Below are 16,806 nucleotides of genomic sequence, written 5' to 3' on the forward strand. Positions count from 1 at the left end.
TCTCCATGGACTGAGCGTTTTGACAAACAACATTGAAAGTATTTATGTAGCACCAAGGCCTGCTTTATAATTAGAAATGACAAAGAAATCTGAATTTAAGCAATAAGGGACCTTTAACTTGTCAATCATATAACTAATTACATAAATAATAGCTGTACTCCAATTTGGTGTTAAACTGATAGAGCCAAAGGGTAATGTTAAGTTCACCGGCTTTTTGGAACACCTTAACACAGTGTTAATGAGTTACACTTATGCTTTCCTAAACTAGGACAATTGAAAACATCTGCTGTTAAAAAAGGTCAGGATGTTATTGGGCAGACTCACAGCATGACAAATCTTTGTTTTTGGTTTCAGAATGATTTTCTGGAAGAGCTATTTGGGATGCGCTGCCACAAAAAATATTTTCCTATTCTCTTGTCTAAACCATACGCACGCACGCACACATGCACACATCATCTTCTTATGAAACCCAATGAGTTTTATGGGATGTCCCTCGAATAGTTTGACCCCCTGACAAGAAGGAAATTTCACATAAATACCCAGCGTCAAAGGCTGCTCATAACTTCATCTTCTGTTTGCTGCGCTTCGCTCACCATGAAGGCAAGTCGATTTTTCAAATTGATGTTGAACATTTGATACTGTGTGCAGTGCTATATAGCTGATATCTGACTTATCTACTTATTATTTACATTTTTCTCTTCTCTTCTCTTCTCTTCTCTTCTCTTCTCTTCTCTTCTCTTCTCTTCTCTTCTCTTCTCTTCTCTTCTCTTCTCTTCTCTTCTCTTCTCTTCTCTTCTCTTCTCTTCTCTTCTCTTCTCTTCTCAGAACATTGCACAACTCTGTGCAAGAGCTTTGCCATGGCTACTCTTCCTGTTGACTGCCAAAGGGTAAATCTGTTATTGCCAGTGGTGGAAGAAGTAGACCCTGTTTTTAAGTAAAAGTACCAATACAGCAATGTAAAAATACTCCATTACAAGTAAAAGGTCTGCATGAAAAAGCCTGCTTAAGTAAAAGTAAGTAAGTATTAGCGGTTAGTTAAAGTTTTGAGTGATTATTAATGGAGCTGCTGCAGGTGGAGCTAGTTTCAACTACTTTATATAAAGTTTTATATCAAGGGACAGCAGATAGATCTGAGGGGTCATCAGATGATTACTGGGAGAGGAAAGAAGAAGAAAAAAGTTCTGATCCTTAAATCTGCTTTTAGTCTTTTTCTCTTGTCTCTGACTTTTGCTGAGATATTGGATCATTTGAACATTTATTGAAATTGAACAATGTGAGAAGTTTAAAGGAAAAAAATACTTGGGTGGAGTTGTTAACAACTCATAGACATCTGAAATGTAACCTTGATTGCACAATGCTGTTTGTATGATGTATGAAAACAAATGGGTTGGTAACCTCTGGTTTCATCCTTAGCAAACTGTTGTATTTTGAAAGCTATTATATTTTCCACAATGTATAATTTTCATCTAAAACCTAAAGCTATCAAATAAATGTAGTGAAGTATAAACTACAGTAAACCTTCTGAAATATAGGAGAGTGGAAGTCTAAAGTATCAAATGGAAATACTCAGGTTAAGTGCAAGTACCTCAAAACTGTACTTCTACAGTACTTGAGTAAAGTTAGCTGCTTTCCATCAGCTGTTCTGTTTAAGCATTGAATGTATAACATTATAAATGACATGAATATATTGTGATTATTTACTTTAACTGAATTTATTTTCATGTTTTGAATTATTTTATTTGAAATTCCAAGGTTGTGTGACCGGAGAGTTCATTGCCAGTGGGGGCCTTATGGCGAATGGTCAGAGTGTGATAGCTGCACCAAATTACAGGTTTGGAAGATTAATTGACCTGTAAATATTTTCAGCAACTTGTTTCTCACCCATAACATATTGTAACCCATATAATCTTTAAATTAAATCAATACTATTATTGAATTTCACCATCAGATCTACTCAGGATTATGTTGATTTTCTCAAACTGATGAAGATATTTTCACATTTATCTAATTATTAGGATTGTTGTTTTATATTTCTTTGTCCCACCGTGGTATGTTACAGACAAGAAGCCGATCCATGGCTGTCTATGCTCAGTTTGGTGGGAACCCCTGCAATGGAGAGCGGACTGAGACCAGGTCCTGTGAAACCACACAGGGTTGCCCTTTAGAGGACGGATGCGGAGACAGGTTTCGCTGTCAATCAGGTTACAAATAAGCTCTCTTCACTTCCACAATCATACAGAATTAGAAAATAACCACTCAGGTATCAACCGTATCCTTATTTTGACCTGCAGGGAAGTGTATTAGCCCATCTCTGGTGTGTAACGGAGATCAGGACTGTGAGGAAGATTGGCAGGATGAAAGAGTTTGTCCCGTTCAAAAATACATTACATGTTCACATAAAGTTACCCCGCCTAACATTGAGCTCCTAGGACTCGGGTAAGTGAGAAATCTTCACGCAGATCTATTTGCAGATGGGTACGCACTGATAGAAGTACAGAGAACAGCTACCATATGCCTACCGCTGAGACATTTTCATTGTCTCTGTAGGTTTGATGTGGTGTCAGGAAAGAGGAGAGCCAGCGTCATCAATACGAAGAGCTTTGGGGGCCAGTGTCGCACCATGTATAGCACGGTCCACAATGCTATCTATCGCCTGCCCCTCAGTACCACCCAGTACAGCTTTATGGTTGGTACCTCTGGAGATACCTGCAATTGCGATTTAATAGTGATACTACTCCTTCTGTAAAAGAACCCCGTGGAGTTGCTATTGTTTATACACACAGTTTTCTTTACACTGGAAATCTGGTCATCAAAACATTATGCTAGGGGACAACTTGCAGAGAAAAACTCCAACATCCAAGGATAGTGCCGTTTCTGTCCACATTTATTTGATTTTATTTGCCGGTTTAAAGCTACTTTGCTCAAACAGGTAAGATTTTTTTCCCTAATTGTTCTTAACTTATTCTCAGGTGGAAGTTCAGAATGACTTCAGTGATGAGGTGTTCACCAGTAAATGGCACTATGCAAAGCATATTGTCAACAGAGAGACAGTTACTGGGACCACGACAGGATATCACAACTATGACTTTCATGAGACAAATGACCGAACTCAGGTGTGTAGAAACTTTGTCACTGTATCTTTAAAGGAGTTATACCAGTAATAAGGAATGTTATTTTGAAAAACAAAATCAAAGAAAATTAAACTGATTCAAATGATAAAATTTTGTTTTTTTCCTGACAGACACGCAAGCTTTTGGTTTTAAAGAATGACATTAAGGTTGCTCAGTTCCAGAGTAACTCTCCTCATCACCTCCCAATTTCTGAGGAGTTTTGGAAGGCACTGGCTAAACTCCCATCTGTCTATGACTACTCTGCCTACAGGAGTGTTTTGGAGAGGTTTGGAACACACTACCTGTCTGCGGGAAGCCTTGGAGGCTCCTTCAAAGTTATTGCCTGGTTAGATGCAGAAACTGAAAAACAGATGGGTGAGGAATCATGAACCATTAACAGTTTGGTATTTAAATCAGCCACTGTGAGACTCAACGTCATTTAGGAGAAAACTTCCTTTTACCTATCGTTTTAAATTGCTAAACAACATGCTATTCTATCTTCCTATTACTTATTTATTTTAATTTTATTTATATGAAGTAATGTTAGCCTATGGTGTTCACCACTGACACTGAAATTATATCTCAGCATTTGCAAAAGCTAATGTATTAGCTATTATCATAGTATATATTGTATTTTAATGTGTTTTGGAAAATGTAGATTTTTTTTTTTAACAGTCTCTATGAATGGTCAAATTAATGACAGAATTTGTTTTAGCGTGTCAATAAATCTGTAGATACTGTAGTTATGTGTAATTATACACAATTATATTATACAATTATAAGTTAATATTTTCCTGATTCCAACCAAAACATCTGGTTAATAAAAAAATTAAAAAGCCAGCTAAATCCTTTACTCAATCCTGCCATCAATTTCTGGAACTGACTTATTTTTCATTTCTTTTCCAGTCACTGAAAGCAAGCAGCATAACGAATGTGTGAAAACTAAGCGATGGATTCTCATATGGCCCATTACCAGAGTGGATTGTAGGAGTGGTCAACACCAACACACATCATCCAGCGGTACAATTTGGATGCTAATTTTACACATATACTACCACCAATAAAAGCACTGAAAATATCTAAATATTTATGCTATCCATCATCTCTGTGAACCTTTTAAAAATAGGTAATATCAGGAGCAGTGAAGACATGAAAGTGGATGTGAATGGAGGAGGCATTTCCCATATTGCAGCACTAAAGATGATGCAGCCCAGTGAGCCGGACAAGAACTGGGAAATGTACTCAAACTGGGCTGACTCTGTTAGATCATTTCCGCAGATCACAAAACAAACGGTGAAGGAAAATAAGCCCTTTAGACATTAAAAGCATGAGCATAATGTTGGATTTACTTATTTGCATTTTAGTTTGTCATCTTTTCAAGTAATAGGCCCTTGCATCTCTCTGTAGTTTGACTCTTTTACTCCAACTCTTGTTTTGGCAGCTGCGACCACTGTCAGAGCTGGTGAAGGAGGTTCAGTGTGCTGGGTTGAAGAAGCTTTACCTACGCCGCGCCACAGAGCAGTACCGCACAGAGAGTGACCCCTGCCACTGTCGGCCCTGCAGCAACAATGGTATGGCTGTCATGGATGGAGATAAATGCAAATGCATTTGCAAGCCTGGCACGTCAGGACCGGCCTGTGAACAGGGAACTGAAGTGGAAAGTCAACAGGGTGGGTGATGTTACTTTTGGACAGAGCAAGCCTCTTTCCCGGTTTTCAGTTTTGGTTGCAAGATAAAATAGTCATCTGCTGGCTATGGCATTATATTGAATGGGCAGGTAAGAGAGTATTAATCCGACTGAGAGTGGTGACTTTCAACATTTCAACAAAGTAAGTACACAGTATAATGTGTTGTCTTCAAATGAAGTGTCCTTAAGTCACTGGTATCGGTTAATTTATTTTTGTCTTTCTTCTTTTCTGTATCTGCACGCAAGGAGTGATCCATGGTGGGTGGTCCTGTTGGTCTGCCTGGTCAATGTGCTCTGGGGCTCGAAGGTCACGAAGTCGTTCCTGTTCTAATCCTTCCCCTCAAAATGGGGGACAACTCTGTATTGGAGAACCAACTGAGACGTCTGACTGTGAAGATCAAGAGCTGACATACTTGAAGTCAGAGCAAGCTGCAGTTTTATTGTGCTCCATGAACTTAATAACACTGTTGTAACAGAAGCCACCATTTCAGAAGGAGGGAGTTCGCACTGATTTGAATCAATATGGAGCTATACAACATGCTATTTTTAACTATTTTTCTATAGAATCATGGAGCCTCAGTGCTTTGACCAAACTCTACCAGCAAGCAAGAAGTGTGGAACCCCTCCTCCTCTGATCAATGGCTACATCCTGGTAAAGATGAAGCCAAACGGGAAATTTGCACATTGTGGAACAAATTTTTGCAAACATTTAATATTTTTATAATCATACAAATTTAAATGTTTTAGTCGCAAAGTTACATTGCAGTCTGACTCCCTACATAATTGAGTTTGTTTTTACATCAGTCAGGCTAATTTACCAAGATTTTAATATGGAGAATGGCGTAATAAGGTGAGCCTGATAGTTAAGCCTTTAAAGAATAATTGACTCATGAAAAACAAATTTGTTTTTTTTGGTATGTATTTGACAGATCACCAATATTTACATTCAATGCTTTTAAAAGGCAATTTGCATACTAGAAACTCTGAAAATATTTAATATCTCTGTAAATAGAAAAGGACCTGCCTCAATGGCATTGAATTATATTTGTAATTCATATTTCTGCCTCTTTTTTTAAGAGTTTTCTGTAGACACATCAAAACTGAAAAATGTAACCTAATCGGGTTGTTTTTTTTCACCACATGCTTCACAGGAACCTAAAGACATTTACCTCGTAGGTGCTAGAGTTGAGTACACCTGCACTCCAGGGTTCTATCTTCTTGGTGGAACCCTGGAATGCACTGCTGATCAAACCTGGTCTGCCAGTCCTGGTCTGTGCACAAGTGAGTACATAAAACTAAAATTGTATATTTACTATCACAATGAATTTAAGTTACACTTCGTTAAAGTCCAACTTTTCTCCCAGTTTCACGCTGCACGACTACATCCCTCGCTGATGATGTCATAGTCACTCCTTTAAAGCAGGTCTATGACATAGGAGAGTCAGTTACCTTGTCGTGTCCAGAGGGTAGACAGCTCATCGGAGAAGCAACACTCATGTGTGACTCCAGCCTACATTTTTCACCAGACCCAGCTGCAATTAGTTGCAGCCAAGGTGAATTTCAAGATTCATATAAATAGTCTAACTGATGGTTTGGGACTGCCGTGTAAAAACATGTGACTGTCCTTTACTGTTCATATCGCTAAGCAATATGGAAGACTGATATCTGTGTATCCTACAGTGACTACAGGACAACAAAGCATTACTCCATTAGTGCAGTGTAAACTGTGGGAGAAGCCTTCCAGAGGAAAATGTGTTTGCAAAATGCCTTTTGAGTGCAGGTATGTTTACACTGCTAATCAGCAGTTTGGTCACATAACTTTTTTCAAACTGGCTAAATTGATTGGTTTTCTTGTGATTTTTGTGCTTAATGCTACTTTTTGTGTTTTTATCACAGCTCATCCTTGGAGTTGTGTGCCACAAGTCATGTAAGTAGAAAATCAGTTATTCTCAGTGTGTGCAAAATGCACGCACTGCAGTGTATGGGGAAGAAGCACGCGATAGCAGAGGACAGCGCCTGCGAGTGGCCAGAGCGTAACACAACAGGCTGCACCAGCTGTCACATGTGGGAGAGCTGTGATGGTAGGAACATGCAAGGTCACGCACAATCCACAAGAGTCTGCAGTGTTTTTTAATTTGTAGTGTCTCGTGTAATTTGTCTTCACACTATTCTTTCAGATGAAACCAGGTACTGTAGCTGTAAAGGCATGGTGAATTGCTTCACCCCCGGATTAAATGTGTGTGTCCGTGTTGGGGAGGATTTGAGTGCGGCCACACAGACCATGAGTGAATGTCAAGTAGGACTTCGGCGATGTAAAGGAGAGAAAATCTCAGTCATCAGTCTCCTGCCCTGCCCTGCCTGAGGAGTCAGAAGGAGAGCTGACTGACCAATCGCTCATATTTATCTTCTTTTATTCATTAATCCTTTCTTAAGTATTCCATTATTTTCTGTGGAACTAATGTTGTTTGAAGTACCACTACTTAACACACTGTAAAGGAAATTTGTATGCATGTGTAAAAACAGAACTAAACTATTAAGACAAAAAATAAACAGCAGTTTACTAGTTGCGTCGTTTCTCTTAATTTCTTCTAGATTGGTATGACAAATCCTGATACTTATAGATATAACCCTGCAAAGTAAATACTGTAAATATCCCAGACAAATAAAACAGACACAGCATATGCAGATTATGTTGTTGTTGCCACTCCAGACTGTGTGTATCTTGCTTTTTATGAAATGCTATGTTGTTTGAGATACATGCACACCAGACTGCAAAAAGTAGGGCCTCATTTTGAGGAACATAGTTTTGTAAATGTCCTCTGAGACAATGTTTGAAAATCTCATTTTTGGACCGAGATAGGGGATTTCAAAAGATGTCCTGTGCTTACTAAACCAGACAGTGCTCAGCTTGCCAAGCAAACCCCTGCTGACAGTTTATTCCTGCCTCTGGTTTGCTGCCCTCTCACGGCGTGAGTGAATGCATGTGTGCTTATGTGTGTCTGAACGTATCTGGGAAAACACTCTTAAGACACCAACTACTTCATGTTTTGTCATCACTTGAAAATGCTTATTGTCTGCGGATGCGTTCCTCTGTTTCGCCTGTTGTTAACAAGGCTGGTGGCTGAGAGGAAGGTGTTAGAAGTGGGTGAGCTGGCACACACGCTTGCACTCTTAAAGGGGTGATATGCAGAACTTGACATACAGATGTTTTTTAGTACATAAGTACAGGATGTAATTATGACTTGCACCACTGTTCTTTATATTATAGAAAATGTAAAAAAAAAATGTAAGTCTCTGGGACTCCACTGATTTAAGGTTATTCTTCCTGAAGATACTCATTCCTTTGGTGTTTTGATGATGGTGACAAAAGATGTGTATTTTCACAAAGCTGTTCAATTGAGTACAGATTTATACTCATAACATAATTTAGTGACTTCCTGTGACCTGTATAAACATGTCTAGGTTTTCCTAAAAACTTTACTGTCAGACAGTGAGAGATTGAGAGTGAATCTACAGCGAAATTACAATAATTTCTTTATAGGCTACTGTAAGGTATTACTTACTGTTATGTTCAATTTGTATATTCACATTTACGTTGAAACAACATAAAACTACATTAGTATCCATCTATGTAGTTATTTGACATACAGCTATGTACTTATGATGGTTATGATGGACTTGAACCCAACCTTTAACCATGTTTCATTTATGTTGTATAACACAGTTTGTACCAGTTTGTGTGTACTGGTCGTTTTTGTCTCCACCCAGTGGACATTTAAGTGGATTACATGCAAAACAAATACAAAACACTCGTTCATAAGTTTCAATAACAAAAGTTTTATTAACAATGTAAAATGACCTATATCAGCTTTGACTACTGTACCTTCTTTAATAAGCAAGACCAATACTACCTGCCCTCTGTCTGCACCACTGCTTCAGACAGAGAAAGACAGAGATCCTCTCTTCAGATTCTTTGCTAACCCCCTCCAACTTTGAAAATAATTGAGAGAGCATTGCGTAAAGAGTATGTGTATATACAAGTCTAATGTCTCGTTTTATAGATAGATATTGTGTGCAAATACGTTTTGTCATGAGTATTGTATCATATATTCCATTTTGAAGCTGGAAAGTTTAAGTTGGGTACAGGTTCTTGGTTTATGGAAGACTAAATTAAGTACATTAAGAAGAAAAACAGCAATAAACAGAAAACAGAGACTGTAATACACAACGAACTTACTCTGCACAAACCTGTCATTGCAGCTTAGACAGACGGACGTATAACTTTGTCTTTGCAAGTGCCATCCTCACATATTCAAATGGCGTCTAGTCATAAGTTATCACATTATTTCTGACAAAACAGACATTTATAATCCCTTTTTTGTTTTTTTTTTTAAACATAAATCCTCATTTCATTCACTCAGGCTTGTAGAAGTAATTGAATATTGACATTATTTCCGATGACCTCTCATTCTCTTTTACATTGGACAAGCAGGCGTCTCATCTCATTTACCAAAAAAGGGGAAAATCTGTTGCAAAATTTCTTAAAATATATCTTCATGACTTTTGTTTTCATTACGTTGCGGTTACAATTCTTCTTTGTATTACAAAATAAAATTATCAAATGGGCAGCCTTTAAAAAAAAAAAAGAGAAAGAGACAAGTTATTTGAAAATGGCAGTAATAGATTGGTGGGAGACACAAGTGGTGAAGGACAGTGGGTAATGGTGTCTTTGTTGCCGCCTCCTACCCACAAAGGCGGGGCCCTTAGCTGGTTACCAGGCAACAGAGCCCAAAGAACCTCCTCTTCCTCTGTCGGACAAGTGGGTAGGGAGTCAGGTTCAGCAAACTGCTGTCATCTGGGCACAAGAAAACACCTCGGTACAGTCATACAATTTTGCTACTTTTAGGATTTTTTTTTTTTTTTTTCAAGACACAACCAGTTCTTATTGCAGTAAACCCATTAGACTATAGAAAAGTTTGAAAGTGTCACAGCTCTGTGGAGTTATGGTGTATGTGGGGATGAGGTTGAAGGGTTGGTTGCTTTCTTACCTTGGTTCTTCAATGGTAAAGGCATCGTCTCCCTGAGTTTACTGAGAAGGTTCTTCATCTCCCTCATATCCCTGCAGTAACACAAATAAGGGCTTTTATGTTGTGTACCTGAACCATCTATTTCATAGTATACTTTTCACACACATACTGAAATTACACTGATTTACATCTATTTTTTCAATATACCCCAGCCCTAAAAAAATACCTGTCCTACCCTAACTTTAACCTATATTATTGGTACTTCTTTTTATTCCCAAAATTAACATAGTTTGACTCAACAGATTTATGTCAGAATGATGTGACTAATACAGGTATACACACACGTTCATGCGAATACATACGTGCAGACCCACAACTTTAGCAAATACTTGGTTCATTTTTACAGCATTATCAAAAGATCATTGTAAAATATATTGTATTTCGCATAATAAAATGTACTACTGTCTAATTGCATCACCTAATGTAATAAACATAGATACAACCCCAGTGTTTTTATGTAATTGTCAAACAGTCAAACTATGGTACAGCATCACCAGTAAAAATGGGATGTTATCAAATTTTAATATTAATTTCTAATATGTTCCAAACAAATGTTAAAACAGCCAGTAACACAGTATTCGATTTAGTTTTTATGTGCATGCCAATTACGATACAGTAATTGTATATAAGTTACAAATATGCTGTCACAGCTTTTTGTAAAAGAAATATCTGGTCATTTTCAGAACCATGTAATTTAGGTACATATGTGAACTCGTGATTTGTTTCAATGCACATACAGTTAGGCAATTATATCTTCACATAAACAACTCTAAAAATCCAACTGTAAATGATCAACTATTACATAGTTTGTGAGGTTGAAAGAAGAAATTTGGAAGTGTGATCCAATGAAAATCATTTAATCTTTTAATGTGTAAAGCAGTAGCTGTTAATGTAAACTGAAGAATGAATGATACAATGTAGAATGTTAATACCTCTTTTATCTTTTCAGTCCTGTAACATGTCATTGAAATGTGAAAAAACTTAAAAAACACAATCACCATGTCACCTAGAACATGTAATACCTGACCAATATAGATAAATGTACAACATTATTTACACCGCAATAAATACACAAATGCAAATACGCGTGTTCAAAACCAGAAGGACACATCAGATCTTTTGTCTACATACTTTTCTATGTTTTCTATGTCGGTGGCCACCAGCCAGCAGAGCTGAGGACAGTCAGTGGGGGAGGAGGAGGTGTCCTCCAGGATGGGGATGTCAGAGCTCTCCTCAGTCTTACTGTCGACTCCGTGAGGGCCACATGAATCCTTACCTAAAGCACACAGAGAGTAGCCTAATCATGTGTCAAAACTAGACACATTAAAACATAAAAAAAACAAGAAAGAGATGACCTAAAATTACCCAACAGATCATATGATCTTTGTAAATTTTATTAAACAGGTATAAAAGCACTAGTTTATATTTTTGTTCACATATTTAAGCTTATTGATCAGGCTGCAGATGGTGTTATTGGAAGGATGGTGTAGTTATCGTTTATAATTTGGATGAAAAATAAGGAAAGCTGTCACATCTGTGCAAACATTTAAAAATTTGCTGTTGTGATTGTCTTCTGACAGTTTCCTTTAACCTAACTAATAGAAATGTAAAGAAATAAGTTAGACAAAGCATGCTGTCTCTAAACTACCAGAGAGGCTTATCCATTTGTTAACCTTTCCTGTGGAGCTGCAGGGATCCCAGCAAGCAGACAGATTTGAGCATCTCTGTGATGTACATCTCCAGACAGCACTGCAGCTGGATAAAGAGCCTACAGATCTCAGGGTGGATCTCCCCATCCTCTGGCCTGAAATAGCACATAGTAAGAGCAAAGCAGGGTTACATAGCTGGAACTTAATCGACTCTGAATACAGTGACCAGCTTTATACACACAAATTCTAAAGTTATGGTTTCATTTTGGAAATACTATCTATTGTTATCCATGAAGGGAACATTTGTAGATAAGTCTAAGCAATTCCCTGTGCAGTTAATTAATGTGTGTGTGTGTGTGTGTGTGTGTGTGTGTGTGTGTGTGTGTGTGTGTGTGTGTGTGTGTGTGCTCATTTTAAGCACGAGGCATGAAACTCTAAGAATAACTTTAATGTAAACTAATAACTCAAAAAGTTGAAAAAGAAAGAGTCTATCAAAATATTTCTTAATTAATATTCCACAAACTGATGTCCATTATGTGTTATGTACCTGACTAATTTCAGAGCTGACTTTGTAACATCATTTACACATGTAAGCAAGTGAATACTGGGGGATTCTCTTGTACTCAGTTTTCAGAATTGTCTGTCCCATCATAAACAGCAATTAACAAATGTCACTTGCATACTTTCTTTTGGAAATATCTAATAAAACTGATAATTTTGCATGCTTGTCATTGTATTATTATGGTCAATAACCTGAAGAAAAAAAAACATTTAATAAACCTTGGACAGGAGCAGTGGGTGTCAGAAGGAGTTGGGGAGAAGAGAGGCTGAAATCAAATATAAATTTAATAAAAGTTGACAAAATTTTACTGAATTAAAACTTTCTAAAAACATTTGATGATGAACAAATTTTTCCTTTTGCATTCGCTTTATATTAAGCAGACAAAGTTAAAATTACTGCACTGATTACGATGTATTGTGCAAGCAGTGTGTGGCCATCATTTATCATTTGTTTTAACTGTCAAGAGAAAATATAAATAGAATGCATGGAAGACATTTAAACCTAACATAAAAGCCCATCTCAGTCGTTTTTATTCAAGCAGAGCAGATCACTAGCTTTTATGAGACACCAGTCGCTTCACAACTATATCAATCTGGTGTTCAAGGGGATACTACAGCAGGTGATATTCAGCCAGTGTGATATCACATGGGAAAGAGACAGCGATGAAAGGCGAGAAACTTGCACATGGCGCAAAAATTTCTCGCACAAATCATGCTGTTGAATTCTCCTTTTCCAACAGCGAGCTTCTCCCAGCCATCCGTGTTTGTCACAGTGCTAGCTTCTCCAGTACTGTTGCTATAAAGCACAGCTGGCACAAATGTTATCCTGCTTATCAGCTTTCCTTTAGCACATTGGAGGGGCCCCGCATCACTCAAACCGTTCAGACACACTGGCTTTATTTTATTAAAGGGGCGGGATCTGTGCTGTCTAATTCAAGCTCTGTGTCTCTAATAGTGGAGACAGACAATGAAATGGTCTGGAGAAGGAGGTTGAGAATCTATGCTGGTGATGACTATGACAATGATGTTTAGATCAGTGGGAACTTAGATCCCTCTGTAAAGCTGCTGCACAGAGGCACTGCTGCAGAAGCAAAAGCAGGCGATTCAAGCACAGGACTGTAGGGTGGTCTAACTGTGTCTATGTGTGTAATTAGGACCCATGCATTGGTAACAAAAAACAGTGCAGAGCATAAATGTTTTTGCACTATCCCGCAATGTTTATGTACCAATTTAAATAAATTGTTACTAAGGTCTTGTTATAGAAAGCAGCTGAAATGTGCCCATTGAATTAATGTATGATTCATGCATCCACATGACAGCAGACATGTTTACTGGCGAACTGCATGAGTGTCACGCACATGTACTTTAAAGCCTCCTTCCATCGAATGGAAAGATTTTGTCATGCGTGTAACAGACAGTGAAGGATATGTATTCTTAATTTGATATAGCAAGTGGACTAATTATTGAGCCAGGAAATAGGTTACGGAGCAGAGTAGAGCACAGCCTTACATATTTTAAACTCTACCCTATGAAAGAAATATTTTTGTTATGTAAGAACATTTAGTGATTTCACAGATCTCTAACAAGTAGCTGACACAAGTGTATGCCATTTGCAAGGAGAAATATGGCCGATATTTCAAGAGTAACCCTCATGTTGTTATTGTTTCAACTGTGGCTTTGGCAAGTAGCTGGCACTGCAGACATCCTCCAAATCTCTCTCACCACTGGCTTCAGTCGGTCCGATTGTTATTTCAGTAAGTTTGAGGGTGCCTAGTCAGCTGGCGTCTTATAAGCCTCAGTGAGGATCTACATATCCCAAGCCTCGCTTTGCCCCTCCTCCACTGGCACCAGTGAAGAGAAGATGTTGTGGTACAGTCAAAGGTATTTCCAGGCTTTTGTCATATCTACGTCTTTGCATCTTAACCCTAAACTTCAAACCACCTGTAATGTAATGTAGCATGAAAACCTGCTCCGACTGAGCAGAGAACCAGCCTCAGATGCAACCACTTTGCATTGAAAGAGAGAGAATTTAAAGTTGTATCAACATTTATGAAAAAAAAAAAATCCATTGTTGAAAAGCATGTGTGCAAATGTTCCAATGACCATAAAAGATACAGAATCATTCTCAGAATACATTACAAGCAAACAAAAAGTAATCGATTGTACATTATTGATACTATTATCTGTTATATCTGTGGAAGCATTCCACTTTGTACATTAACGTTTTAGGCTCAGCTAATGGGAAGTGATCACTTACACTATGTTGTTGTTATTGCTTCCTGGAAAAGCTCTGCCGCTGGCAAATTAGAGATGTCATGATTTTTAAAAGCTGCTCTCATGTTTTCTGTTTCCCCACATACTCACGAGTATAAACTTACGAGTTTAATGGAGCAGACACTTGGATGGTTCCTTTGAAGAGTGGAGCAGTGGGCTTACAAAACTATACACGAGCCGAAAATGGGGGATGCTTATGCAAATTAGAGATTTACTTCGGTAAAATTAGCTACTTTTCAACTTGAAGCGCTGCAGTGGTACAGAGCGCCCCATTTGGTGCGGTTTCCACACGTTTAGAGTGAGGATAGCGAGGCAATCATTGTCAGCACCATGGACAGCGTCTGTGCCAACTCACCCCGATATCAAGGTGAGACTGTGGTGCGCCGCTCTCGCCATTTCGCAGCCTTTAGTTCGGGTCTTCAGCATTTCGGCCCGTAAGGAAGGACAGTCGACAGTGATTTCCCCAATGGAGATGACCAGTTCACGGTACAGAGCCACAAGTGTATTGAATTCTTGGACAATCTGTTACAATGAGGTTAAAAAAAAAAGAATCACACGAAAATAAGTTAGTAAGCACCACAGAAATACAGACTACTTCCTGTTCTGGTCGTTGCAGCAGACTAGTCTTCATCCTTGTCCGTGTATTGACTTGTCAACATGAAAACGTGTCAGCGCCAAGAAGGAAATGCTGAGCAGCACTAAATCCAGCCTTACTATTTTTTTTTTTTTTTTTTTTCTACACTGGGGAAAAATAATGTGCAGGTGCATGGTGGTGTGCATCAATGGAAGCAGAATTTCAAAAATTGCAACCTTGCATATATATAGTCACAAAAGCGCATTGATCTCTGAAATATGTGATGAGTGAAGCATCGCCATTAAAATAGCCCGCAAAGTCAGAGTGCGAGATGAATTAGCCTGAATGATTAATGACTTGATTGGAGTCCATTAACGCTGAGTTCGGCTGCTTGCACACGACCTCGGAGCTTGAGGCATACATTTTGCTCGTTTTGTGCAAGTCCTGCATGTAGCAGCACACACTACTGTAGTCCTGTATACGAACAGCGAGGCTCCATGACGATCGCTGATGTATGAAAGGGTGAAGCAGGCTGTAGCCTAATTCCTGTGAGCGTCTGTCAAAACACAGGGCATGTGTGCCATGATCATCAACACCTCTGTCTGTTTTCTCGTGATTCGGGCAATTTTGAAATCAGCCCAAATCACCAGCAGCCTTCCACACTCTAAATACAAATCACACATCTGTACGCCGAAGTGTTCTGTTTGGCTTCACTGCCGACAAAGTAATGCAAATGCATATAGCTATTTTTAGGCTGCCAGACCGGGTTACAGTCTCTCTTTTTTTGTTGTTGCAGCTATTAACAGCTGTCGCCCGTGCACCCTTGCATGCACGGGATAGTCGATCGTCTTAGAACAAAGACATTTTGGGATGATAACATATCAATCCTTATCAGAGGCACCACGCAGGGACTGACGTGCCGCAAACCTACCATTCTGCAGTCGGCCACGGCGCGCTGGGCTTTGCGGGTACTTTCGGTGCTCTCCCTCCTCTGTGGGTCTCGGTAAGGAGGCTTGCCGATCTGGAAGATGTTCCCGGCGGATCTGGGGCGGTTTTTGCGCCCATTCGATGCAGAACTCATGCATACACATCCACTATTAAAACAGCTCTAGGACAGAAGGATTTTGTCTTCTCTCTCTCCCCCCCCCCCCCCAAACTCCACCACTTTCTCTCTTCCTGCCTTACCACCCTGCACCTTACGGCTCACCTTATTCTCTACTCCGTTTTCGCTCACTTCACCTTCGCCAACTACTGGCTGGGTTGAACCTCGATTACTCTTATTGCTCCGACTATCTCACGTTCTGTCCCTCTAATGTGGGAGAGGGAGAAAATATTTTCCCAGACGAGCCGGAGAGCGCAGGAAAAGTACCGGATGAGCGGCTGTGACTCCTCTCCGCATTGCCTTGACTGCGACGAGGCGCAAGTCACCTTCACTCCAGCAGCACACGGTGCACAGTGAAGATTTCACACTCAACTCGTAGCCAGGCTAGCTGAGGTGTCTTTTCTGACGCACGGATGTCAAGAGGAAACGATCGCATTCACGGATAGTATCCAAATGCAACCATTTTTTATGATTGCACGTTTCCATTAAGCACCAATAAGACGACCGATAACGATCTTCTCTTAGCTGCACAAGATAACGCTTTCTGTGTCCACGCTGACTATTTCAAAACGACGCGTTGAGCTTCTGTGCCAGAGAAAATCTGAACGTTCAAAAACAACTTGATTCCTGCTGTCGCTTCCTCAGCTCCTATTGCACGTTTCTTTGAGTGTTTCCAGCTCGTCGGGCGGGCCTATGTCTAACCTTGGAGAGGCAGTAGAAGACGAGCAGTTGCTACAGGCCTGACGTGGCTCTGTGGCTGGC

At 39.3% G+C, this 16,806-nt stretch overlaps 2 protein-coding genes across 4 annotated transcripts; one reads left to right on the plus strand and one right to left on the minus strand.

Moving 5' to 3' along the window:
- The first annotated feature begins 565 nt into the window (after positions 1-565).
- c7a (complement component 7a) lies at positions 566-7,360 on the plus strand. 2 transcript variants are annotated; one of them, XM_069138786.1, is made up of 18 exons: positions 566-600; positions 826-887; positions 1,753-1,831; positions 2,060-2,201; positions 2,292-2,436; positions 2,548-2,686; positions 2,970-3,113; positions 3,242-3,485; positions 4,017-4,130; positions 4,237-4,403; positions 4,552-4,780; positions 5,044-5,215; positions 5,362-5,449; positions 5,949-6,078; positions 6,162-6,350; positions 6,478-6,577; positions 6,694-6,878; positions 6,975-7,360. In XM_069138786.1, exons 1-18 carry the CDS (start codon positions 595-597, stop codon positions 7,157-7,159), a joined length of 2,520 nt encoding a protein of 839 aa, XP_068994887.1. In that variant the 5' UTR covers positions 566-594; the 3' UTR covers positions 7,160-7,360. The 2 variants fall into 2 exon arrangements, with proteins under 2 accessions (XP_068994887.1, XP_068994888.1); XM_069138787.1 differs by lacking the exons at positions 566-600; positions 826-887 and adding an exon at positions 909-1,013.
- A 1,254-nt stretch (positions 7,361-8,614) lies between these two features.
- Positions 8,615-16,806, minus strand: rgs7bpa (regulator of G protein signaling 7 binding protein a). Of its 2 annotated transcripts, XM_069138608.1 has the most exons (7): positions 15,874-16,806; positions 14,724-14,890; positions 11,558-11,688; positions 11,016-11,160; positions 9,846-9,916; positions 9,544-9,652; positions 8,615-9,427 (listed from the first exon to the last, which is right to left on the minus strand). In XM_069138608.1, the coding sequence occupies exons 1-6, from the start codon at positions 16,021-16,023 to the stop codon at positions 9,561-9,563; spliced, it is 756 nt and encodes a 251-aa protein (XP_068994709.1). In that variant the 5' UTR covers positions 16,024-16,806; the 3' UTR covers positions 8,615-9,427; positions 9,544-9,560. The 2 variants fall into 2 exon arrangements, with proteins under 2 accessions (XP_068994709.1, XP_068994708.1); XM_069138607.1 differs by having other exon boundaries at positions 8,615-9,652; positions 15,874-16,805.

This window comes from Embiotoca jacksoni, unplaced genomic scaffold, assembly GCF_022577435.1.
Source record: "Embiotoca jacksoni isolate LCO1_2020_lvr unplaced genomic scaffold, fEmbJac1.0.p SCAF_8, whole genome shotgun sequence".
NCBI lineage: Eukaryota > Metazoa > Chordata > Actinopteri > Embiotocidae > Embiotoca > Embiotoca jacksoni.